This window comes from Centropristis striata, chromosome 12 (assembly GCF_030273125.1).
Source record: "Centropristis striata isolate RG_2023a ecotype Rhode Island chromosome 12, C.striata_1.0, whole genome shotgun sequence".
Taxonomy (NCBI): Eukaryota; Metazoa; Chordata; class Actinopteri; order Perciformes; family Serranidae; genus Centropristis; species Centropristis striata.
In genome coordinates this window covers 27,922,387-27,948,322 of record NC_081528.1, presented here as the reverse complement: position 1 = coordinate 27,948,322, position 25,936 = coordinate 27,922,387, and the positions used below count along the sequence as shown (strand labels likewise).

General features: G+C 40.1%; 1 protein-coding gene and 1 long non-coding RNA gene across 2 annotated transcripts; both read left to right on the top strand.

The window, feature by feature from the left end:
• Window positions 1–54: 54 nt before the first annotated feature.
• LOC131982069 (uncharacterized) lies at window positions 55–7,923 on the top strand. The gene is made up of 5 exons (XR_009395351.1): window positions 55–223; window positions 7,125–7,232; window positions 7,319–7,396; window positions 7,503–7,556; window positions 7,664–7,923. It is a non-coding gene; the product is annotated as an uncharacterized LOC131982069 (long non-coding RNA).
• A 3,839-nt stretch (window positions 7,924–11,762) lies between these two features.
• Window positions 11,763–25,411, top strand: slc34a1b (solute carrier family 34 member 1b). The gene is made up of 13 exons (XM_059346505.1): window positions 11,763–11,773; window positions 13,652–13,725; window positions 13,801–13,983; window positions 14,415–14,561; window positions 14,836–14,979; window positions 16,753–16,864; window positions 17,382–17,577; window positions 17,685–17,780; window positions 17,948–18,014; window positions 18,519–18,686; window positions 18,858–18,974; window positions 24,256–24,380; window positions 24,818–25,411. The coding sequence occupies exons 2-13, from the start codon at window positions 13,665–13,667 to the stop codon at window positions 25,409–25,411; spliced, it is 2,010 nt and encodes a 669-aa protein (XP_059202488.1). The 5' UTR covers window positions 11,763–11,773; window positions 13,652–13,664.
• Window positions 25,412–25,936: the final 525 nt, after the last annotated feature.

Here is a 25,936-nt window from a genome sequence, read left to right as displayed (position 1 = left end):
CTTCTGTCTCCCAGGCAGGAGACATTAGCATACGCTGTGACCGGCACACCTGGCGTCATATGTGTGTGTATGTGTGTGTCCATGCATGAGTGGTGCGTCGGCGGAGCTATGAATGGGCAGAAAGGGGTGTGCTCTCTCAGACACCATAGCAGCAGTGAGATGAGGAGTGCCATCTACTCCACTGCACGTCTGTACTAAGAGAAGCAAGAAGGGAGAAAAGGAGGTGAGTGTCTGAATTTCCCCCGGGCATTTGACTAATCTCGTTTTGGGGGTGATCGCTGTGCTTGTTCAGTAGTGGATGTGTTCTGCCTGCCCTTTTTCTCTCTCTGTCACTCCCATCATTCATTCTCTCCTCCTGTCTGTCACTCAGTGCCTCTCTGTGCTTGATTATGTCTTATGCTATCTTGAGATAAAGCTCTTCATCTCCTAATTCATAGAAAAGCTCACATATTGTGTATCTCTTTTCTCTGTCTTTGTTATTTACTTGCTTCCAGTAATCTACATTGCGATGAATAAGAAACAGGTTTTGGATATCTGGGAAGTGTTTATTTTCTGAACTCAATCCTCTGCTAATGGGAGCTCTGAATGGTGCTCAGTGTGCCTTTGAGTGTCCTGCAGAGGAATACATAAGTGGTGTAAAACAAAACCCATCCATCAGATCAATGCTTGCACATTACTGTGCACTGAGAGATTCTGCTCAGACGCTGAAGGACAGACTCTGTGATCTGTGTGTTAAAAATGAAAACGATAGTGGATTCATTTGCACTGACTCAGTTATCAGGTGAGATACACATGCTCGAGCTGTGATTCAGGCTGGGAGCAGCTGTGTTGGTCGACTACTGACTAATTTCAGTCAGCTGGGGGAACCAGAGTGAGTGTGTGTGTGTGTGTGTGTGTGTGTGTGTGTGTGTGTGTGTGTGTGTGTCTCTGTGTGACACCTGAGCGTGGCTGAACAGACAGCCCATCATCATCAATTACAGGACATAATGTCCTTGCCTCTGTGAGCCGTCTTAATGTGCTCTCCACTGCCGGTGCAGATACTGCCCACATGCTCACCTTGGTGCTCGAGCCACCTCTGTGTGCGTGCATGTGCTATATTGGCCTCTATAATTATTCACATCCTGTGCTAGTGATCTTCTTTGATATGCATGTTCAACAGCACAGATGTGGTGAGGCGACAGTGTGAGGCCAGACTTCAATTTAACCTCCTGGACTAGAATTATGGGGAATAGTTGACCCAGAGGAGCGGGAAGTATTTCCAGGGATATAATCATTTAACCCACAGCTGAAAGGATATTCTCTGTCATGATTTCTAGATGAATGAATTAACATTGATGGCCACCAGTTAGAGACACAATGAGAAGTGATTGTGTCTTAAGCAAGTAGTCATTTGGCAGATAGAAGCTTTCAAGAAGACAACAGGAGAGATAACTATATATCTTGACTGTCCACCTAAAAACAAATTATTTGTCCAGAAAGAAAGAAAGAAAGATAGATAGATAGATAGATAGATAGATAGATAGATAGATAGATAGATAGATAGATAGATAGATAGATAGATTTTTGAGACAGACAACATATGTGTTCATATGTTTTGGAGGACTCGTGTGAAACTCTTTATTTCTCACACATTAAAAAATGAAGCTTAAGAAGTTCATGTAGTGCTTCTCAGTTGGGGAGTTAATTAGAGTTGACCCAACCTTCAAAGATTTGAGCTAGGCCAATCTTGCTCTCTGCTGGTGTTATGGATTCAAATCCTCAGAACAGATTTTCTTCCACAGTAATGCAGATGCTCAGATCAGCATTTTATTACAGGCTGTAAAGGCTAATTACTTTAAAATAACTTTTCTACCTCAGATTTATCATCCTCCTCTTGCGATGTCTCAGTCAAAGTAATGATAGAAGGAGGAAAAGGAGTGAGAAAAGACTGCCAGGCTAAATATTCTATTTGCCCGTCTTTGCAGAAAGAGTTCTTGAGTAGCTTTTAAGACAAATGTCCAGGCGTTACTTTTGTGTGTGTATATCCCAATGTCCACGTAATAATGTATGAGCATTTTGGGCATTTGTGTGTGTACATTTTTTATGTATGCATACCACCAAGAGGCGTTGTGTTTTCGGATGTGTCACCTTGGCTGTTGTTAGCTTGCTCATGTGGATTAATCGATGGAGAAGTGTTTCTCAAAGCCACGGGGCTTTTCTATCTCGGCTACAGAGGAGATGCACTTCCACCCGCTTCAGTCTAGCCTATGCGGCCCTTCGTCTTCGGCCTTGTCTCAAAAGAAGGGATTCCTAGTCTCACTGAAGGAGGTCAGGCAGTGACAGAGGAAAGCATGGGGGGAGACAAATCATTCTCATTTAGGTCATTTCCCTCAGTGAGCTGGTCAGAGAGCACTCAGGACTCACTGAATGCGTGCCCTGCCATCAAGGCTGAGATTATCCTCCTCTATCCCTCAAAGGGCTTTAATGCACATTTTAGAGTAAGTGCATGGAGCACAACAGTCTTGTATACCCCTGGGTGGGCCAACTGAACCAACATGTGCGCATAATAGGTCTGATGTATGAAAGAAGCAGGCAACACTCCACTGGGTCGGTCCCTCTGGAAGAGATCATTCAGTTCCTGCAGGTAAGCCTTGTTAAATATCAAATGTATTCCAGTCCGTGGAATTTAATGGAGTTCCTCGCAGCATTAACTGACGTCAGCCATCACAGTGGGTGAGTGAGCTCCTGTCAATCAGCTCCCATTCATTCTTCATGAGCCCTGCATGTTTCCTGTTGAGCAGCAGGCTCAGCCAGAGAGGGTGGTAGACGAGCCTCTGTCACTTCAGTAAGAAAAGGAAGAGAATTTCCAAGCTTCACTTTTGGCTCTGTGGACATGGCAAGCCAAGAATGTGGGAGACTTGTCGAAATTATAATGAAGAAATAATTTTATCTTTAGTTGATATATTGCACATAATTGCTAAAACTCAGCTACACAGTTAGCACTCTTGCCTCACAGCAAGAGGGTTGCTGGTTCGACCGTGGCCTGCGGCTCTTCTGTGTGGAGTTTGCATGTTCTCAACGTGTCAGCGAGGGTTCGAACCATAGACAGTATAAATAATGGATGTAGTCACCTTGATGACGTCACCCATTGGTTTGTGGACTGCCTGTTGGAAGCATTGAGTTCAGCGTTAGACTCGTCGCCATCTTCCACGCATCTTGTTTCCGATACGGGGAGCAGACCATATTTGGACTGTGGAGGAACGAGAGGGATCTGACGACACTGACTACAGCCTCTACACCTCAACCTGACTGAGAGAAGCCGCTGCTAATTCATGTTTACATTAACTGGGATGTTAATTTTGGCTAGCAAAAAACAAAAACAAAATGTACGTTACTTACCTCAAAAAAATGAGCAGCGACTCCTTGGAGTGTCTGTTAGTCCAACCTGAACAAGGCATTTTTATTGAACAAAACGTTCAGATAAACAGCAAAAATACAGTGTGAAAGGGTCACAGTCTCAAAGTTATGAGACCAAACCAGTAAACATACTTTTTAATGTCTACATAATGTGATATATAACTTTATTGACACGTTGCTGTGGATACGCATTGTTCTGCTTCTCTCCTGATGACAGCTCGCCTTGTTAGTGACATGTCAATCAAAAGTAGCCACGCCCCAAATCATACGATTCTTTATCTTCTATTTTCTTCTAAATGGTGCCATTTTTTGAACTATTAACATCAAATTGTCTTGAAGAAGATTTTTTACAAGCGATTGAGACCACAGAGTTGTCCTAAAAAAATTCTGAGGTAATAAATCAAGTGAGAAGTTTTCTCAGTTTGCATTGAAAAGGATGGACAGAAATGTTTTTGCAGCCAAACTTAGCACCCCCTGTTGGAAATTTTCGGTAGACTACAGGCTTAAGGCACTTCCTGGTTTGCCTCCATGCTCAGACCTGGAGGTTGCTGCCTGGTTCGCACCAGGTACACCGGCTTCCTCCCACATTCGCAAATCAGGCAATTTGTTTTGATCGGTGAATCAAAATTGCCCATAGGAGTAAATGAGAGCGTGATTGTCTGTTTCTGTCACCCCTGTGATAGTGTGGGTGTACCTCGCCTCTTCGCCCAATGTCAGCTAGGATCGTCTCCAGCCCCCCTCGACCGGTGCTGATAAGAGGTTAAGGATAATGTATGAATGAATGCTAAAACTCAATAGCAATGTTTCCATTAACATCAAACCAATTTTGAAGCAACATTTTTCATATAGCATTAAAGAAATTGCGAATTAGAGATGTTTCCATCAACTGGTTAGATTGAATAAACAAAGCTGCATAAACATACTTTGATCAGAAGATGGCAGGTTAATGTATTGCTGTAGGCTAATCCGACAGTAAACAGTAGAAAAAGAGATTGACCAAGAGAGTAAAAAATAAATAAAAAAGGTTGCTATTCGTACAATTTAACTAACTACTACTACTACTACTACTAACTCATTAAAAAAAAAAATAGTTTCCATCTCCTGTTAATTGCATTAAATATTTTTCCAGAAAGACAAAATTACCACCAGCGAGCGTTAGATTTGTTATTGTTAGCAATACTGTTATGTACTTACATATTGAAGAGAAGTCATGTAACACACATGCTTTTTCAACTCAAACCACAATATTCTCCTAAACTTAACCACACTGTGACCCTTTCGCAATGGTAACCATGTGTTCAGAATGTCAAAGAAAAGTATAATGTAAATGACCATTAAATGCATGCAAAACACATAATGACAAAAGTAATATTTAAAAATAAAAGTTAGAGAAATGTTTTAGGTAATCTAATAATGTAATCATAATTTTGAGGCCAGGTCCATTTCCTTGGTGTTTCTTACAGGAACATCTTTTGGAGCTCAGCTGTCATTATTTTCCCCTGAGGGAGGCCACAAGATGTAGCTTTGGAAAAACAATGTTAGTGGACCTTGTGTTGTGTTTCATTTTTATTCTCCAAACTGCTTTTTCCATGTTCAAGAATGAATCTGAAGTCACCCATTTTGTTCAGAGAGCTTAATATCAGTGCTTTATTATGATCGATTGAAACATCTTTCAAACTATCCCCAGTATCTTACCGCCATTAGAAACTCATCTGTGTCTCCAAAGGCCCGAGCAGAACAGGAAATCACTAAACCACCATTCACTCTGACATGCCAAGGAGCACTTTGATTGATCTGATCTAACAGGTCAGACGTTAGACAGAAGCAGACTTTGACAGGCAGCTCTGAGATCGTTGGAGTATAAAAATCTGTCTCAAGCAAATAGAGCCAGACCCAGAGGTGTTTTGTCCCCGGCCACCAGGGCTCCTGACACCAGCTGTGGATCTCACTGTGACAGTGGGCTGGTAATCACTGTGGCCTTTTAATTCTGCAGAAATTCTTGTTTGTCTCTGACTCCCAACTGTGTGAGGGTGTTTTCTATTTCACTTACCCATTCAAATGGGAGTTTTCTTCCTTCCTTTGTCTATACACATGATGTCTCTAAAAGGCTTTTAATCCATCCATTGCAGTTTTATTCAATTTGTTGTTTATTTTATTTTTCTTCACCCTGTTTTCTCTGGTTTAAAACTTGATGGCTGGCAGTCTGTGCAGAATCTCTGCTGTTTTCAGTTACAAAATTATTATTATTTTTAAAAAAAAGTTTTTAATTTTCTGCTGTGTCTGTGCTGTGTTTCTGCCTGTAGAATGAAAAAAAAAAAACTTTAAACCAAATCAAATGCAGGTGACACAGGTGTGCTTTTCTTTTTTTCTTCACGAAGCAAAATAAGAAGCAATAATTGGAGCAGCGGGTGCAAATCTCAGTGTGACAATAAGAACCAAACTCTGAGGAAACTACCCAGCAAAGTCCTCAGAGCAGTAAAGGTGGAGCAGCAGCGCTGGATCCCTGATTCAGAGTCGCCATCTAGTGAAAAGAGGCCAAAACTGCACATTTATTAGCTTTCATGTGTCTTAGCTTTATGCTTATATTAAAATGGGAAAAAATGAATGTGGTTACTTTTTTAAACTAAAATATGATTGCAAAAAACAATAAATCTTATACCCTATACCTTAATTTGTTCAATATTATAATATATTACATAGTCGCCCTTAAAGTTGGAGTAAAAGATTTCTTTTACCTCTTTCCATATAATGATTGACAATGTGAGTTACTCTTGACAAATTAAGTGTATATTTTCTCAAAACTTTTATAATAAATCTCTTCCAAACATAGCAATTAAAACAAAGTCACAATTAACTAAGGATTGTGTCTGAAAACAAAATTATTCCAACTTTATGGGCGACCGTGCACTTTACCTATACTCGTAACTTTTCACTTTACCTTGTAACTACCTTTTAACTGTCTGTAATCATATATTCCATATGTTTACTCCCACTCACAGACTTGTTGTATATAACTAAGTAATGCGTCTTTAATTGTTCTTGTGTAGTTGTACATTTCTTATCTTTACTTCTACTTATGAACTAGTTATATATAACTTTTAAATGTTTGGTTTTACTTCTCTAATTATCTTATTTCTGTCTTTATCTTATCTTACCTTATCTTTTCCTTTTTTATTATTTTATCTGATCTTTCTCTTATATTAACCCTTTATCGGGCGAAGAACCATATTTCATATGCCTCTTCATGAGGTCTTAGAACCACATGGATAATAATCACAATACTACTACTACTACTACTTCTACTACTACTACTACTACTACTACTACTACTACTAATAATAATAATAATTATTATTATTATTATAGTTATAATAACTCAATTGACCTTGATTTGCAACATAAAAATGAAAGATTTTGAAAAAAGCAACAAAAGTAAAAGTCTTGTAATATCCTCTGATAACACTTTAGGGTTAAATCTTTCAATTTCCAAGTATTCCAGTGAGTGGCCTATAAAGAGCTACAAATGTCTTGCATTTAACTATTGTTGTTGCAGAAAACCACCAACCAATGTTCTAGTCCGGGCGCAGTAATTTGCTGCCCACTGCTCCTTGCATGGTGTGTTCACTGGTGTGTAAAAAAAAAGGATGGGTTAAATGCGGAGGTTGAATTTCCCCATTGTGGGATTAATAAAGTAATCTTCTTCTTCTTCTTCTTCTTCTTCTTCTTAGTTGCACAACCACAGTATTCCAAGCGATACCATCTCATCGTAAACCTACATCAGCACTGAACTCCTCCTGAGAATATTCAAGTCAGACATGGAACAGAAGGGGAATGAGGTGAGTGAACTCCTGATAAACTGTAGAGAGTATATATTTAAGTCGTTGTGGCCCTGTCTGATATGATGCTCTCTGTGTGTCTGTAGTGTCCCACCACCACCTCTCCTCAGAAGCACATGAAGAACAGGTCCAAATCCACAGATGAAATGCAACAGACAAAGAAGGTGAACAACAACATTCATACCTCCTAATGTTTCACACTCAGTTTTTATAGTTGCATACTTTTATAGTCATCAGATTTAATGTTCCTCTCCTTGTCCAACCCTACAGGCCTTTTCCTCACAAAAATCCCTCCCGGGCAGACCGGAGCTGGAGAAAGTGAAGGTGAGCTTCATGCATTTAAATACCTAAAAACATAAGTTATGCATGTATTTGTATATCATTGTTTTCAACATATTACGTATTTTTCAATGTGTTTCTTTGTTTTTCAGGAGTTGGCTGACGGCTCCGACACGCCGTCGTCATCCACAGAAGAACTGAAGTGATATTCATAAAGGTCATCTTAAAGATCATCATAAACAAACATGAAAATGTACATATGTACACACTGAAACATAATAAATAATATTAAAGATAATAGTGAACTAGATTATAGAACACACAAGCATTGGATTATGATTGGTTGAAGGAAACTGTATAAAAAATGGTAAATTGAACGCACACACACACACACACACACACACACTCACGCACACTGAAACAATCACCCCATGATGACGCTGTTTCATTGTACTGTGAGTCTCGTTTACGTACCACACTGAATATGTATTGACAATAAAGTGATGCTGTTGAGTGAATCTGTTTTTGCTCTCTTTCACATGAAACACCTGACAGTTGATGCTGAGGCTCAAAATGTAGCTTTGACTATTGCATAACTTGATGCGATGACGAAGAGGAGTAACAGCTGTGAGCTGAGCACAAATATTTAAAAAAACTGCTGCTCACATCTGCTGTGGTGTTAGTGTGTTAGCATGTGTGTGCATTTTACCGTAGTCAGGAGAAGACAACACATGTGGACAAAAAATACAGATTTTTTTTATTAGAGGATTTGACTGAGTCTCTTTTAAATCACTTTGATCCCAAAAAACATAAAATCAACAAAAATACATTCATACATTTATTCATTATCCTTAACCGATTATCCGCACTCCTGGTATTCTTCCTGGACAGGTCGCCAGACTATCACAGGGCTGACATATAGATAAAGACAATCCTGCTGGCATTCACACCTACGGGCAATTTAGAGTCAACAATTAAACCTAAGTGCATGTTTTTGGACTGTGGGAGGAAGCTGGAGTACCTGGAGAGAACCCACGCTGACACGGGGAGAACATGCAAACTCCACACAAATACATTCAATCATTCATTACCATTAACCGCTTATCCGCAATCGGGTCGCGGGGGCTGGAGCCGATCCCAGCTGACATAGGGCGAGAGGCGGGGTACACCCTGGACAGGACGCCAGACTATCGCAGGGCTGACACATAGAGACAGACAATCAATCTCTCATTCACACCTACGGGCAATTTAGAGACCCCAATTAAACCTAAGTGCATGTTTTTGGACTGTGGGAGGAAGCCGGAGTACCCGGTGGGAACCCACGCTGACACGGGGAGAACATGCAAACTCCACACAAATACATGTTATATAAAAAACAAATATAATGACAGAAGGTCAAGAGGTTAGTACACTGGTGCGAAAATATAAATACAATATATAAAACAAAGAATCAAAAACAAATTAAAAAACAGTGGAGTGAGACTTTGAATTCAAGCTCTCAAAAATATTGTTCTTATAGCGCCTCCCAGAGGTCAGAAAAAAATGTAGATGATGGCTTTATCTTTTGGTCTGACAGGATGCAGCTTCATCTGGGCTTTTCCCAACTAGTTTGACCAACAACTACAGCATACTATCAAACTTACTTCTTCTTACAGTTCAGGATACAAAACTTTGATATCAAAAAGCTCAATAATTATTTTTGCAAACTTTCACATCTAAGATTGATTGACTCACTCAAAGTTTTCAAATCTCCCGTTGAGTGTATAATATCACACTGGATAATTAATTCCTCCACCACAAGTAAAATTCCTGCGTTTAAAACTTACTTAAGTAAAAGTACAAAAGTACCAGCATCAGAATGTACTTAAAGTACCAAAAGGAAAAGTACTCGTTATGCAGCATGACCCCACGCAGATTGTTTTATATATTCCAAATATACTATTGTATTATAATTTTTGATGCAATATATATGCAGCATATTACTGTTGTCCATGTAGGTTTGATTTCAACTACATAATATATTGTTATGTTTTCATTTATACACAAGCGTAATCATTTTAAATATATTTTTTCATGTTAAATCTTGACTTGAAAAGTAACTAAAGCTGGCAGCTAAATATAGTGGAGAAAAAGTACAATATTGGCCCCTAAAATGTAATACAGTTGAAGTATGAAGTTACATATGTGGATATACTCAAGTAAAGTAAAGTAAATGTACTTCATTACATTCCACCAGTGTATATATTCTACATATATACAGTCTTGGAAAAAAAATATTAGACCACTCTTTCTTCAATTTCTTGTTTATTTTAATGCCTGGTATAACTAAAGGTACATTTGTTTGGACAAATATAATGATAACAACAACAATAGCTCATCAAATTTTAATTTAAGAGCTGATATCTAGACATTTTCCAGGGTTTTCTTGATAATAACCAAAATCATTATCAAGAAAACCATGGAAAATGGCCAGATAATACAAATGTACCTTTAGTTGAACCAGACATTAAAGTGAACAAAAAAAATATGAAGAAAACAAGGGTGGTCAAATAATTTTTTTTAACCCTTAATAGGGCACTCATTGAAATACTTGCAAATTCCAAATTTCAACCCTAGAGAATATTGGACGATATTACATTCTGCCAGAATGTGTAAAAACACATATGGACCCAGGGGAGGGGGGTAATATTTAGAGATTTTTTTTTACGAGATTAAAGTGGCAAATCTACAAGAAAAAAATTGCAGACTTATGAGATTTAAAGTGGTGAATCTGCAAGAAATTTTTTTGCAGATTTATGAGATTTAAAGTGGTGAATCTGCGAGGAAAAAAAAAATTTCCCCACTTTTTTTCTCGTAAATCTGTGACTTTTTTCGCGCGGATTTGCAACTTTTTTCTCTAAATATTACCTCCCTCCACTGAAGTTACCAAATACAGTTCTTCGCCCGATAAAGGGTTAACATCATAGACTGTATAAAGGTTAACATACTGCATGTACGTGCTGAGGAGCAGGGGAGGATTAACCGTGTGTACCTGCAGCTCATTGACTGACAGGTGATTTGAGTGGCAGGTTGGGCTATGATGACCCGGTGGCCTCTGTTTGCTTTATCCCCGGGCTGAGCAGCAGCCTCCCTGTGACTTGTACATCTGGAGAGGGGATTACCAGCATCATGTTGGAGAGGGGGGTTTAACAAATAGCTCTGGAGCGGCGCCAGAGATTTGGCCATGTGTGTATAAGTGATTACATGTGTGTGTCCATATGTGCATGCACGTCTCTGTGTGTCTTTTCCCACTGCTTAATACTGCACCAGATCTGAAGCATTTATCCCCTCGCCGCCATTGACGGCAGCAGCCTCGGCTCCGGTCCAGCGGCCTGCACATCAACAGAGCTGTTATCTCTCTCTCTGGCTCTGAGCCCTCATAACAGTTTGGAAAGTAACGACTCTAGTCTAGTGGGTTATTAAGTTCTGCTCCTCTGAGTTCATGGCTGCAAGTCTGAGGTCAGCAGGTTTGGCAGATTTGGTTGAGAGCACTGCTGATATGACAGAACCGTAGCTGGACTAATTGTTAACAATTACCCTGTTAGTCAGACTGATATGGCCAAGACATTGTCTGTGGGTAGTGAGGTGTGTAGAAAAATGTGTGTATGCATGTGTTAAGAGGATCTCACAAAATCTCTATGATAGTTTATTTCCAATCACAACATGCTTGATCTTGAGTCCTAGCAAAGTACCTAAGCACCTGAACATTCTGTACAAATCACGCAGATTACTGAGTACATGTTTGAAATACTTTCACAGACTTATCTCGTGCAAGAAACGATCCTTTATTACGCTGGCTTGCATCTGTGCCAAACTACAGAACATGATGAAAACAGCTGACTTGAAAAGCCAGTGGTGTTTCCAACATTCACCACTAGGTGTCACATTTCTCCTGCTCATACACGTGAAACTACAAGAGCCTCAAAGTTTATTCCATCAAACAGAACCTCTTTATCTCAGGGTCTTTATCTGGACCCAGGTCAGGTGAAAAACAGCTGGTTGAAAAAAAAACATCATTCATCACGTAACAAGCAACGTGCTTTCCCAGCTCATGCATCATTAAGTTAAGGGTTTGTGTTATTGATTAACAATGAGGTGTCTGATGATGGAGCAAGTTAATCGACAAGAGGTGAGGTGTTACCTGCTGGCTTATTTAAAGATGATCTACACTTCAGTTTGATGCTTTCCTTTCCAGGGGGTCCTACACAACTGTTTCTGACCAGGTAAGATGCTTTACTGTGTATGTGGGTATCAAATATTTATGATGAGTAAAGTTTTTTTTGTCAATACTGAATGTTTCTGTTATTATTTTAAATTAATCTTTCATTTTTAATGGAAATCTCTGGCCTTTTGTCTGAATCTGTGGCGCCAGGAGTAGGAAAGTCAGCCATCACTCACTGACAGCTGTTACTAAAAGTTTCGTTCATCCTTTTTTTATGCTTCAAGTAAACTCAAGTAAAAAGAAACTTAAACTGCATATACATATACATCTTTTTTAAATGTATATTTTTCATATTTTTTTTCTTTGTCATGAATCAAAAATCAAAATACATTAATTAATTAAATTATATAAATACATCGATGAATATGCCTCCTAAGTTGTTGCAGCAATTGCAAAGTTGATATAACTGATTATTACAAATTTCACCATTTTTTTTTTTTACCAGCGAAGAATTTGTAAGAATTGGTATCCAAAATTCCACATCAGGACACCAAGAGCTTGATGAACACGATAGAGAAATCCATGCTGTAATTTGGAGTCAAATCTTTTGACATTTTGAAAATTTCTGTTGAATTGCCTTTTTTTGGATGGCAAGCACTTCTCTTCTGCGAAACCACTTTATTGTCATTGCACTGAGGAAAGCCACACATCCTCTGAATGATATAGGTCTCTTCAAGGTTTCAAAAAGCTGTGAATTAAATGCTACTATGGGGACTAACACATGAATACAATTGGGTTTATTTTGTCCACTGTGTCCAAAAGTCCAAGAGTGTCAGCTTTCCATGTGATTCCAGGACAGTTTGGGGACACCAGTATACAGAAATATTTAAATGCAATAGGCAGAAAAAAACACATTCATCCTGCATTAGAAACATACTTCATTGTAAAATGCATGGCAAAAGTCGTGGGCATCCACATAAACCATTTCTATTCTGATATCTTCAGGTCAGAAGTCAGGGGGCAGCTTTGCATGGTTGGTACCAATGGATTCCTTAGTTTTTCTAGATTTCATATCACACCAGTATGCACACACTAGCTTTAAAACTGAGCCTGCTGGAGTCTCTGAAAGGCAGAGGGTTGGTTTGTTATGAGGTACGAGAACAACATTATGTGCATACATACACAAAAAACACACAGAAATGCACACAATTTTCACAAGTACATTCAGAGTATATTCAGCTGCAACTTATGGAATGTGTCTCACAAACTCCCACATGCAGATAGACGTACATATGCTAACGGGCCCTCTGTGCTCATCACAACCTGCAGGAGGATGCCACACAGAATGAGAAAGATGCAGCGACTGTAATTACTGTAATTTCGACTGCCGTAATTGCTGAATTCACTTCCATCCTCTTTGCTTTACAGAGACACATTAGTACTCCCTCCTCCACTGGAGTCCCCAAAATATGGCAAAGTGGATGACATGAAAAGGGGGAAAAACAGTTCTCTTTAAAGCGAGAGCGTGAACATCTTTGAAGGGAGTTGCTGCTCTATAGTCGGTGGAGAGTCCCTTTAAGAGCTGACTCGCAGCTGCAGGAAACTGAGTACAAGACAAGTTACATTGATACTAATGTGTCCTTATTGACTTTGACAAGGCATTCATTTGTTGAGAGGCCAGACGATTCCTCCCGGTGTATGTAGTTTAAGTGTGCAATTTGACCTTGAATCAAGAGCAGCTGCCAATTACAAACAATGTGTGCTGCCTTTGTTCCATCATAATTGCTTGTCTGTTGATCTCAGTAGAGTTATGAGACATGCTGGTCTCCTTTGGCTTCTTTTTACTGCTGCAGGTGGCTGATAAACACATCCACTCTTTCGTGTTCCCTCCACAGCCGTGTCATCCTGTGATTTTAATTACCTCCATGTCTCCACACAGCATCCAAAGCACCATGTCGTCTCGACCTATAACTATAGTGTCTTCTGGACGCAGCAAAGGGCTCAACTGCAGCGGTAACTTGTTAGATTCAATTCCCATCGTTCTGTCTTTGTAATGCTTCAAAGTTGAGTGTATACTCTTGTTATCAGATGTGAGGTTGCCTGGCACTCAGCTCTCCTCACAGCTGAAACTCCACCAGGAGGAGGACGGGGAGTCCGGCATCGGCTCCACCCTTGACCTGAGCAGCTGCTTTGACTGCAACAACCAACATACCAATCACCGCTCTAGCAAGCCTTCACTCAGGGGGGCAGACAGACTCCCTAAAGAGAAAGGTACAAGAGTGGCATGAAGAGGAGAATTGTGCGTTTGTGTCCTGGCTTGGCAGCAGGTCTGATCTCTTTGAAAAGGCAGATAAAAAACAGCAGAAGCCGAACCGCATGCTTGTTAGATAAGGACATGTACAAAAGACGCACAGGGCCAGTGGGATCACACAGTCTGGGCAACAAAAGCAAAGTCCTGCTGCCACTCAGCAGCATTTGGCTGCATATGGATAATGTAGTATGTCAGATGGCTTTGCTTTCTATCTGTAAGATTGCTTCCTGGGACTATCTCTCTCATCCAGAATGCATAATAAGAATGACAAGAACAATGGGAAGCAGTGGCCAGTAACACGCCACGTTTCTTTGTTATCTGATGTATATTTTTTTATAACGTTGACTTTCATATTGTGAGGCTAAACCACTTCTCTGGTTCTTTCGAACAGATAGCTCTCCACAGACCCCAGCAGTGAGTCCGAACAAGATCACGCAGTTCCTTGTCAACCTGTCCAAGATCCCTCTCCTCCTCATCCTCCTCTTCCTCTTTGTTTGTTCCTTGGACACTCTGAGCTCTGCCTTCCAGTTAGCAGGGGGTAAGTACTATAACCCTCATTGCACCCTCAGCGGGTTGATAGTGACTCAGCCGGTTGATGTTTAACAAACAAGTGAGTCACTGTCCTACTAGGACCCTGCTGTATAATTTACTGCAAAGCTTCATCTCATGACCTTTGAGGATTTGAGGAAACAGACGGTTGGATCTTGTTTAACAGTGCTCTTGGCAACCATGTCATGTCTGAGACCAGTATCTGTGTGCGTGTGTGTGTGTGTGTGTGTGTGTGTGTGTGGGTGGGTGGCATATTTAACCAGGTAAAGTGGCAGGGGACATTTTTCAGGACAATGCGGTGCTCTCTAACCCTGTGGCGGGGCTGGTGGTGGGGATCTTGGTTACTGTGCTAGTCCAGAGCTCATCCACCTCCTCCTCCATTGTCGTCAGTCTGGTGGCCTCCGGACGTAAGTAGAAGCATAACAGTGTGTGTGTAAATGTGTGAGTGCCACATTCTCTAGCACAAGTTATTTTAGGCTTTTAAATACATTGTAAGACTCCAAAATGCAAAGATGTCCTGGTTGGCTTCATTTATGCTGAGATATATTTGTGTATGTGTGTGTATACACTGTATGCTTGTGTGTCCCTACAGGCTATTATTTTTGCATGAATACATACAGCAACTTTGCAGTAAATATAGAAAAGTCAGACATTCCCATGACACACACATAAATGTAATTCATTTTTCATGGTTTATGATTATAATCTCAGTATTTTTGGCTCACAGTCCTATCTCATGTTATGTTCCCTATGGAGGATACAGTAAATTATGCTATTTGAATTGGAGTTTAACATTAAGGCCCAAATTAGCAGATATAGCGTAGGTTAGGGATATAAATGTAGGCAGAGGAATGTATGTTGTATGTATGTTTAAGAGATAAGGATTGTGTTTTTCTATGTATATTCATATTTTTGTTAAGAAATCCCACAAAAATGCCAAAACCAAGACCAAAAGATGTGTAATTTCACAATACTTCCCATCTGTGGTCCTCAGCTCCAAACCCATTTATTCTTCCCAACAGCAAAATCTTGTTCCAAATACTTATTTCTATTTTGAAAAGGCAAAGTAGTTCCTGACACTGTTTCAACAGAAAAAAAAGAAGAATACATACTTTTTAGAGACTATTTTACTATTTTTAGCTGCGGATTAATACACATTTGATGTACTTCTAGTAGCCAAACAGTGAACACGGGATTGAGTAAAAAAAACGACATGTTCAAACTAATAAAGGGAGCATGGCTGCTAGAGAAAAATTGTGGCTCATTAATATGTTTTAAATTGAATTAGGACAATGGAGGTCTATGGTACATAATAAGCTATTTCAGGCTTTATAAACACAGAAAATACTTGTTGAGGGAATACATGTATTAGTGTTTTTTGTCTTTCTATGAAATCTTTTTGACAGCAAGAAAAATATATTTTGTCATCAGCATTATCAGCATTATCCTTAACGCTGTGTTAAAATGATTAAATGATTAAGTTTGCATAATGCAAAACTGAATCTTTCTGTTGTGTGATTATAACCGCACACTGACTGACTGACTAACCAACATCCTAAATGTGATTTTGCAGCTCTGTAGTGGCTGGTGGTTTGCAAAAAACATTTTGCAATATTTTGTAATCTTGCAGGTTGGTCTGGGATCAGATAATCAAATAAAACCATTTCACACTCTCTAATCCCCCACCATCTCAGTCTGTCTACACTTTATCACGCTTGATAACACCATTACACGGTGAGATTATGACCCGTCTAACAAGTGCAGGTCAAACTCGTAGAGGAGCTGCCTGTGTGCTTTTAACCCCTTTCTGTAAGAGGGATAGGAGAAAGATTATACGTAATTAAGAGAAAAAGAGATGCCAAGACATGAATGTGTGCATTAATGGGTGTGTGAATGTGTCCTGTAGGTCATCGTCATTAAAGGCATCCTCAACAATAAAGCTCCCTGCAGAATGTGAAGGCTAAGCTGCCTCCACTCAGCTACAAATTAGAATCACCTTTCATCCCCATTAAAACTCAAGTTGTCTTCTAAAATACAGAAGGTCATATCTTATCATGACTTGCGTGATGTAACATTCATGCAAAAATCAACTCAATTACAGTCATTTTATCATATACTATGCATGCAATTTAGGAATGATGACTTAAAATGTATCTTTTCTGCTTGCTTTCACTTCTCAGTGCTGGAGGTGAGGTCGGCCGTTCCAATCATCATGGGGTCCAACATTGGGACCTCAGTCACGAACACCATAGTGGCCATGATGCAAGCTGCAGAGAGGGCCGAGTTTCAGCGGTGAGTGAAGAGAGGTGGCAAGGCAGAGGATAAGTAGAGGGGAAGCTGAAGAGCAGCGAAGAAGAAATTGAAATGGAAAAGTGAAGAGAATAAGTGGTGAGACGGAGGAAAGATGAATAAAAGTGTCAAGGCAAGAGCAGAGGAGGGTGAGGAGAAAACATTAGCAGCTGCTCGCTGCCTCTTTGCTTCAGCTTCCATTTGAGTGCAATTTCTACAACGGTGACAATAATGGCACCAATCCACATTGATCCCACACCAGTTACCCTTTGGCAGGAAAATATACGTCACTGAACAGATGGCTTGTTGCTTAATCTGTGTCTAGCGAAATAAATATAATTTATTAAACTTTCATAATATACTCACACACTGAGGTAAAAATAAAATGCTTATTACATCACACACACAAAAAACCATCAAGCCAAAAAAAGCAGATTAACCACTAATCATTTAGAGTAGTAGGTCATGCTGCTGGCTGACCTTAGTTAACAGAAAACGATGATGATCCACTGTACTGCAGAGCCTTTGCTGGGGCAACAATCCACGACTGCTTCAACTGGCTGTCGGTCCTGGTCCTGCTGCCCCTGGAGGTGTCCAGTGGCGTCATGGCACGGCTGTCACACCTGCTGGTCACCAGCTTAAAGCTTCAGCCTGGGGAGGAAGCACCTGAGCTGCTCAAGGTCATCACCGAGCCAGTCACCAAGCTCATCATACAGGTATATCTTCTGGTTCTGGTTGAAGGACTAAAAGACTGAAGGTTTAATACTTCAACCTTGGCTCCCTGAACTTAAAAGATGAAAAATATATCTCCTTTTACCCTCAGCTGGACAACTGTGTGATCACAGGGATCGCCATGGGACATGAGGACATGAGGAACAGGAGCCTGGTGAAAGAATGGTGCCAGACTGACCTTGTTATGGTAATGGCTTTGTCTCCACTGCTGTCTCCTGCACATGCAGACACATTGTGTCACACACTGGCGCCAAATAGAGCCTGACGCTGCTGCCAGTGAAAGCTGTGTTGCTAATTTGTGTTTCCATCACAGATGCGTCTTTCTTTATGTCCTCATTCCTTTTCTTTCTGCAGTCCACTGGCAATGTGAGCAGCGACCACTGTGGGTCCAGTCAGGACTTGTCCCAACCATCACTGAAGTGTGAGTTTAAACTCAATAATATCTATAAGCCACCTACTTTTGCATCTTAATAAATGAAAAATCATATAAAAGTTTATTTATGTCAGTAATTCAATTCAAAAAGTGGAAATAACACATTATATAGATCCATTACACACAGAGTGAAACATTTCATGCCTAAATTTATTTAATTTCTTCTAATTATAATGATTATGACTTAATGAAGACCTACAATTTAATGTGTCTCAAACAAAGTTTAATATTACAAAAGACCAATTAAAAAAAAATATTTTAAAGATAGAAATGTTGGCCTCTGAAAAGTATGTCCATCTACATGAACTCAATACTTGGTTGGAGCTATTTGACTTGAACTACTGAAAATGGACTTTTTCATCATATTCTAAAGTATTGAGATGCACCTGTAATTGATTTTTAGTATGCTATTTATTTTCAGTGTTAAAAGGTAATGATGCTGTGTGTTTGTGGGATCATTTTCTGATGATTGTTGGTCCTCTCACTCTGCAGGCAGGCATTTGTTTGTGTCTTCGGGGCTTTCAGACCTCACAGTGGGCCTGATTCTCCTGGCAGGCTCTCTGGCTGTCCTCTGCTCCTGTCTGCTGCTTCTGGTCAAGCTGCTCAACTCTCTTCTAAAAGGCCAAGTCGCTAAGGTCATTCATAAAGTCATCAACACAGGTGAGCATTGAGCTGCTGGAGATTTTACACAGTGAAGCAAACAAGCCATAAACACCTGAATCAGCTGCTTTTGATGCAAATAACATCGTAGAGGCTGTGAAGAAGATGCAAGTATTGATGAGGTTATATGCATGTGGGTAATTCCCTTCTCTCCTCTCTTTATCTCAACAGACCTGCCATATCCATGTGGGTGGCTGGCAGGATACATGGCCATGTTTGTGGGCGCAGGGGTAACATTCGTGGTCCAGAGCAGCTCTGTCTTCACTTCCGCCATGACTCCACTAGTAGGTGGGTGAAATATGCTTTTGCAAAAATTAGAGCTTCAAAGCATTTACGAGATAAAATGTTAATGTGATAAATGTGTAATTAAAGTAAGTCAAGTCTAATTAGCACCACTATGTGAAACATAAACATAATGAAATTATCATACAAATCTAAGAACATATGGCATGCTAAAAAAAGGAAATATGTTAATTACCCTTACCAATTACTTTTATAGTGCTTTCTGGTGATTAAACGTCTAAATGTTGTTATTAGGGCCACGGGGCAATCACACCGAGTACTATTGTTACATTGTGGATTTTTTCTTCTTCCTCTTCCGGACACAATTTCGTCCCGCTACTAGTCCTGCAACTCTTCGAGTTGATGACAAATTACATATCAAAATGTGCAGTTTGATCGGGAGCTATTACTTTTCTATACGGAATACAAATTTTTAACAACGTAAATTGCGAGAAACTGCCCAAAATTTTGCATTGAAGTGAATGGGACGGCGGGAAAAAAAAGAGTGAAAAAGAACAATAATTGGAAATTTTCAAACGTCTACTTCTCAGGCATAATTTCACCTAATTTCACCTCCATTTAAACTTTAAACAGTAGACACAAGTCTTGTGTATTGGTGTATTAATCCACATTTGGATAGGTCATATAGTTTTTTATCAATCCCTGTTCAATGACCATGATCATTTTTGGAGAAGTTCTGAGATTATAATGGGTGTGTATTGCATGGAACGTTCGTGTCACAGTGTGTGACATCATCATGCAGAGTGTAGAGGGAGAAAAGAAATTGTCAAAAAATAAATTTGAAAACTGCGCTCCAGGCCGCAAATTCCACTCTACACAAATAATTTATACATAGAAACGTAGGAAAATTTGTCTTCTCACTCACAATCCTCTGGTAAAGCTGTAAGAGTTATAGTTTGGGCGTACGACGCACAGATGCGCCACCGACACGCACCAACAGCCCCATTGACTCCCATATTAAAAAACCCAGGAAGATTTCTATAGAAAAACATATTTAACAGTTTTTCAGATCGCTCTTACAAAGCTATTTCTTCATTTTTCTTCACAAAAAACATATGTAGCTGTTCAGGAAGAACTCAGGACGCTCAAAGTGAAGTCAGATCAATGATAGGTATTATGGTTTTGCCAAAAATGCTTTCTGTTCGAGGCTAGAAATTCCAGTTTGTCCACCTCTGGCTGCTGTTACTGTACCAGAACATTCTACAGCGGCAGTTAATTCTGTTGATTGCTCTGCTCTGATTGGTCGACCCCAAAGCCTTTCATCCTTTGATGTATCTCTCACAGAAAGAGAGACCCAGACACACACACACACACACACACACACACACACACACACGGACGGACGCACGCGTAAGTACTTGAAATACTTGAAAAGTAATGCTTGTTGTAGGTGTGCTCCTTGTATATAATATAGTATCATAACATTACTAGTATTAATTGTTTGAAATCTCTGAAGAATCTCATCATAGAGTACACACACCGGCAGTAGCCCCCGTGGCCCTTTCAGAATTTCCCCAGAGGAAATTTTCTAGTTTTCCTATATTAGGCTTAGGCCTATATACAATACTATGACACAAGATAGTCACATTATTATGAATCAATTCAAGGCTTAATAACATTATCAACACGTTATATTCCTATCATGTGATTGTATTTTGCAAAACACCACAACTGAGGATAAACAACATCCTTGAAGACTCAGTATAGACATGCAATATGAGTTCACTGTGGTCGGATGTTTGTTTCCAGCAGCCTTTCAGACAAGAGATATGGAGCAAAGTCACTCGTAAAGCCACAGTGTCTATAGCTGCTGGACATATATGAAATAAATGCTCTTTGTTTGCTAGATTTGTTTATATTGCCAGTTGGGTTGGAAGTCAAAGAAAGACAAAAGTTGTTTTTGACCAAAACATATTTTATAGTCACTTTTGCACTTATGTGACCCTATTAAGTAAGTTGCTGTTTATAACATACACTATGAACTAGTGGTGGGCTCAGGCTGTCTGAGGGGTGAAAAATATCAAGGGTCAAAGGGCACCAGCTACATGCTGCAGGGTACCAGCCATAGACTATATAGATAACCAGTGCATAGAAAGCTTTCAAGCATGAAGGGCAGTCTATATGACACTGCATCATATTTTCTCCATTTTAAGGGCACTAGTGAGTTGAATTGTGTTTTCTCCACTGGAGGGGCACCCTAGAGGGCACTTTTTCTGGTTCTATCCACCATAGGCACTTTTACTGCAGAGTCCACAAAGAATAAGCAAAAAACTTGCTACATGGCTTTGTTTCTACTTTTCTGGATGTGGGTCTTCATTACTCTAAACCAGCACCATCTCAGCAAGATAGAAGTCAGAACTGAAGCGTTAAATGCTGATTAATATAATTTGAACATCATAAGCTGTCATCCGCTCTGCTTGAGTATGAAACTTTTGGCACATCGCTTTGTTACACTATATAAGTGATATGTGAGGAATGCCAAACAATTTTGTTATCCCTGGTGGTCGTCCACCACTTTATTTTCTCGATAGAAATACTTTCAGGCAAATTGGACAGTTAATTGTAGCAACCTGCTGGGTAATCAGTGGTACTCGTTTCTTCTACGTCAGTATATAGTATATGCAAAAGCCAGCTGTAATTCTTTGTAGATTATAGTCTTTCATTGCAGTTTTTCTTTGTGATTCAGACATGGTATAGAATAAAACAGTGTTTGTGTGACACATTATGCATATGTGCTTTATTTGCTTGGATCAAAGGATATGTCACTGTAGAGGATTAGATCACATAATACATAATATCCACAAAGTGGATTTTAGATGCTTGTTGCCTTCTTCTGTCCAACTTGACTTTGCTGTTCACCTACTTTTCTTCTGTTTGTGTTGGGTGAATTTGAAGAAAGTCATGTTTATAGTCTGGGGGCCATCCCAGCATCTGCCTTGTCTGAAGGTTGGATTAATTTAAGCTTCTTTCTCATCCTGAGCCTGCAGTTATGTTTCAGGGAGTCTCTTGTAATGTCTTATTAAAGTGGGCTCTAACTGTGCAGAGCACCAGATCTTATTCCTCAGTGGACCAGCACTGTGCAGAGATGGCTATCAAACATGGACTCTGCTTCAGGCATATGATGTTTGCCACTGCATTTGTGAGCTTAGATGATCTCATAAATGTTTCACAAGAATATCAGTTTATGTGATTACTTTGACTGAAAATTGTTGTGGCAGAGAGAGAACGACAAAACAGCAGCACAGCTCGTAAACTGGGCTGTTTGCTTCCAAGGCCACTGGTTTCTGCACCAAGTCATAAATTCAACCACCACAACCTCTGAACAGACATTTACTGCTGCAGTAATGCAGTGCTAAAGGAATAACTTTAAAGGAATAAAGCGGGAAGGCGAACCTGCACAGAAAGTAAGCAATGTACTGCTGAGGAGGAGGGCAGCAGCAAAATGTATTTTAACCACTGGGTGTGAAAAATCAAAGAAGACACCAGCATTCATTAAGACGGGGAAAATCCAGTGAAGTTGTGTTTTAACCAAGTCCCACTAATGGCAGCATTCATTCTCTGGATGTGTTTACAGTCCTTACAGTCCCTCTTTCTGGTTGCTTGTGTTCTGTCTTCTCCTCCAGTTTCCACATAAGTTTCCCTTCTCTCTCTTTCAACCATTCAGTCTCCCTCTGCAAATGTTCTTATTCTATATATACAGGTTGATAAAAGCATCCTCTGAGCTGATCTGCAGTGCAATAGAGTGCGTGACACAATGGCACTAAGGCGTAGGGATACGAAAAGGTCTGTGGTTGAGAAAACGTCATGAAAATGTTGTGAAGATGTAGTGCCAAAGTATATAGTGTACATTGATTAGTTTCAGTGTCAGAACTCCTGCCTGCTTCTGAAAACTGGTGGCACGACCAATGCCATCTACTGCAGATAATACACTGACTCTGGATACGTACCTCTTACAACCCCACTTAAAAAAACCCACACCATCCCTTTAACTGTACATTAAGCAATGGTTTAACCGATTGCTCCTGTAATGTATTAAATGGCAAATTAAAATAAGTTTTCATAAGAGCAAGAGAATACCTCTAATTTCCTTGTTTGCTAATAGCTCATTTACCAGTGAGATGGGACCAAATAAGGACATAAACCTGCTTGTTTCCATCGATTGAGTCTTGTGAAGTTTGTAAGAATATGTTACATAACCGACACTGTATGCCACTGGCTAAATGAAGCATGTAAAATCAGTGATGACTGAGTCATCAGCCTGCTCCTCAGTGATAAATGCGCGATGGGAATCATGCCTCAGATAAACAGGAGCAATTAAGTGGTTTGAAGGAAAAAAGCTTAAAGCCAAGAGACTATACACATGGATAATTTCCAAGGCACAGTTAAGTATTCCTGTTTATTTACTTTAGCTTTTCCTCCTCTTCAAACACTTGCTGTACCATGCTATAGTAAGATGTAAACCAGAAGATAAAAGACAGAGAGAAACCATTTTCTTACAGTTTCAGTTAACTACATAGATAGCAGCATTGCCCTACTTTGGTTGGCAGTTGTTGTCAAGCAGCCACTCATCTGACAGTCATTAGTCATCTTATCTGGCAGTTATATTTCAGCCTCTAATTCCTCTGTTGCTTTTCCAAATATTAGCTTTGTTCACCTTAAACACCAAGTATGAATTATTATTATTTATTATTTTATTATATCATCTGAGATCTAATTTGAGTCAAGTTGTTTAAATAATTCAAGGAGTTCTCATCAAAAACCTTTTCAAACTTATTTTAGACTGGCCTTCATCACTCTGAAGTTTTCAGTGCATTTATTTTTTTGCTGAATGCTTCTCATCATGTAAAAGCATCTCATTCAGATTGTATTAATGTCTCAGAAATGTAATCCCAATCAAAGATGTACAAGACAGATCAGTGTAGCCGTGGCAAATGTTAGTCATTGCTGACACTTCATTGTCACAACTTCAAAAGCTGATAATTGTATTGCACTACACAGGAAAGTTGTTGTGAAGTGCATCAGCTAATTTCTGAGAAAGAAGTAGAAACAGGAGTGTCACGGGGTGACACCTAACTCAACTCCTTCTATCATCGTGTCTTTACTCAGTTGATTTGTTGTTTCTTGTGCATTTCTGCTCGTTTGAACACAAACCTTCATGGATAAGTTTGAGACCCCTGCTTTAGAATGTGTAGCATCTCCTGGTTAACCATCTTTATTTACTGTCATTGTTTCCTCTAACGCAGCATGTTTCTGTCCTCTCCCTCAGGTATTGGTGTGATCAGCCTGGAGCGGGCCTATCCGCTCACCCTTGGGTCCAACATTGGCACTACAGCCACAGCCCTGCTGGCAGCTCTGGCCAGTCCTGGGAACAAGCTAGCAGCTGCCCTACAAGTAAGCCAGTGTTTCATCAGATACAATGAGCATTTGAAATCTGCAGGAAAAAAACAAGGAAAACAATTCTGAAGGACAATCATACTTTCATGAATATATTTTCTACTGATATGCCTCTCAGAGAGGAGGATGGGCTCAGACAGTGAAAAACAACACAAATATATTTTCCCCTGCAGGAAACATGGGAGTTACAAAAAAATATCTACAGATGGTGGATTATGATAATGTTTGTATGTATATGAACATTGATTTGTGCATAAATAAGTTGGAGGCAACTAATTGTAACACAAGCCTGTCAAATTTAACACCATCTGATGGCATTAAATCATGATTATGGAATGAATGCATGGAGACTCTGAGGATGTCAGAGAAACACACACTGACTGTTAATTACATCCTCCAGCACTTACATACTGTATCTCTGTATCTATATGTAGATTGCTTTGTGTCACCTCTTCTTCAACGTCTTTGGCATTCTGCTGTGGTATCCTCTTCCCTTCATGCGGCTGCCGATAAGGATGGCTCGTGTCCTGGGTGAGCGAACCGCCAAGTACCGCTGGTTTGCAGTGCTGTACCTGCTGCTTTGCTTCTTGCTCTTGCCCTCTCTGGTGCTGGGCCTCTCGCTGGCAGGCTGGAGGGTGATGGCTGGCGTTGGAGCTCCTTTCCTGGGTGTGACCGTCTTCATTGCCTTGGTAAATGTGATGCAGGCCCGTAGTCCTCGCCATCTGCCAACTCAGCTCCAGAGCTGGGACTTTCTGCCCCAGTGGATGCGCTCTCTCAAACCACTAGACCGCCTCATCACCAAGGCAACTGTCTGCTGCGGCTCTGCATGTGCGGAGGAGCAGGGAGAAGAAGAAGAGGAGCCTATATCAACACAGACGACCTCTGTCAACACCCAAAAGGGGTCCGACCAGAGGAGGGCACAGCTGGCTTTTGACAACCCAGTCCTGGACTACCTGGATGAGAGCAGACCAGGTGTAAGGGTGCTTAAATTAAAAGGGTTAGAGAGGTGCAACAGCACTCCACTGTAGTCAAACTGCTTACTTTTATACTAAGAGCTGGACTGAAGTAAGCTTTTTTTTATAATGCTTTGAACATGTACCACTTTTTGAGTATTAACTGACTGATTGATGCCCCCATGTTGTAAAGAATGCTGCAAATGTAAGTGGTAAATGGACTGCACTTGTATAAGGCTTTTCTGCTCATGTTCATACTGGTGGCCGAGGCTACCCTACAAGGTGCCAACTGCCACCATCAGGAATCCATTCACACACCAATGACAGCACAGCTACAACGTCTCCACAAACTGAGCCACAACCACACACAGTGACCCTTTAGGATTCCCCATGGTAGTGAAAACATGATAAAGATAGAGAAAACCTTATAGAGTGCCTTTCAGAACACCTTTGAATAGAGAAAATGTGATAAAGTGCCCAATAGTGTGGCTAAATTAAGAAGATATAATGAGCTGACCTTTTTCATTTTTTGTGCCCATGTCCCTCCAACAGTCTAAATCCACCATGGAGGCAAACAAACATGACTTTCGCCCAGGATAC

Coding starts and splice junctions, on each gene's coding strand:
- slc34a1b (XM_059346505.1), top strand. CDS start 13,665: ATGTCGTCTCGACCTATAACTATAGTGTCTTCTGGACGCAGCAAAGGG. Junction 14,562..14,835: donor TGCCTTCCAGTTAGCAGGGG/GTAAGTACTATA, acceptor ATATTTAACCAG/GTAAAGTGGCAGGGGACATT. Junction 24,381..24,817: donor AGCTAGCAGCTGCCCTACAA/GTAAGCCAGTGT, acceptor ATCTATATGTAG/ATTGCTTTGTGTCACCTCTT.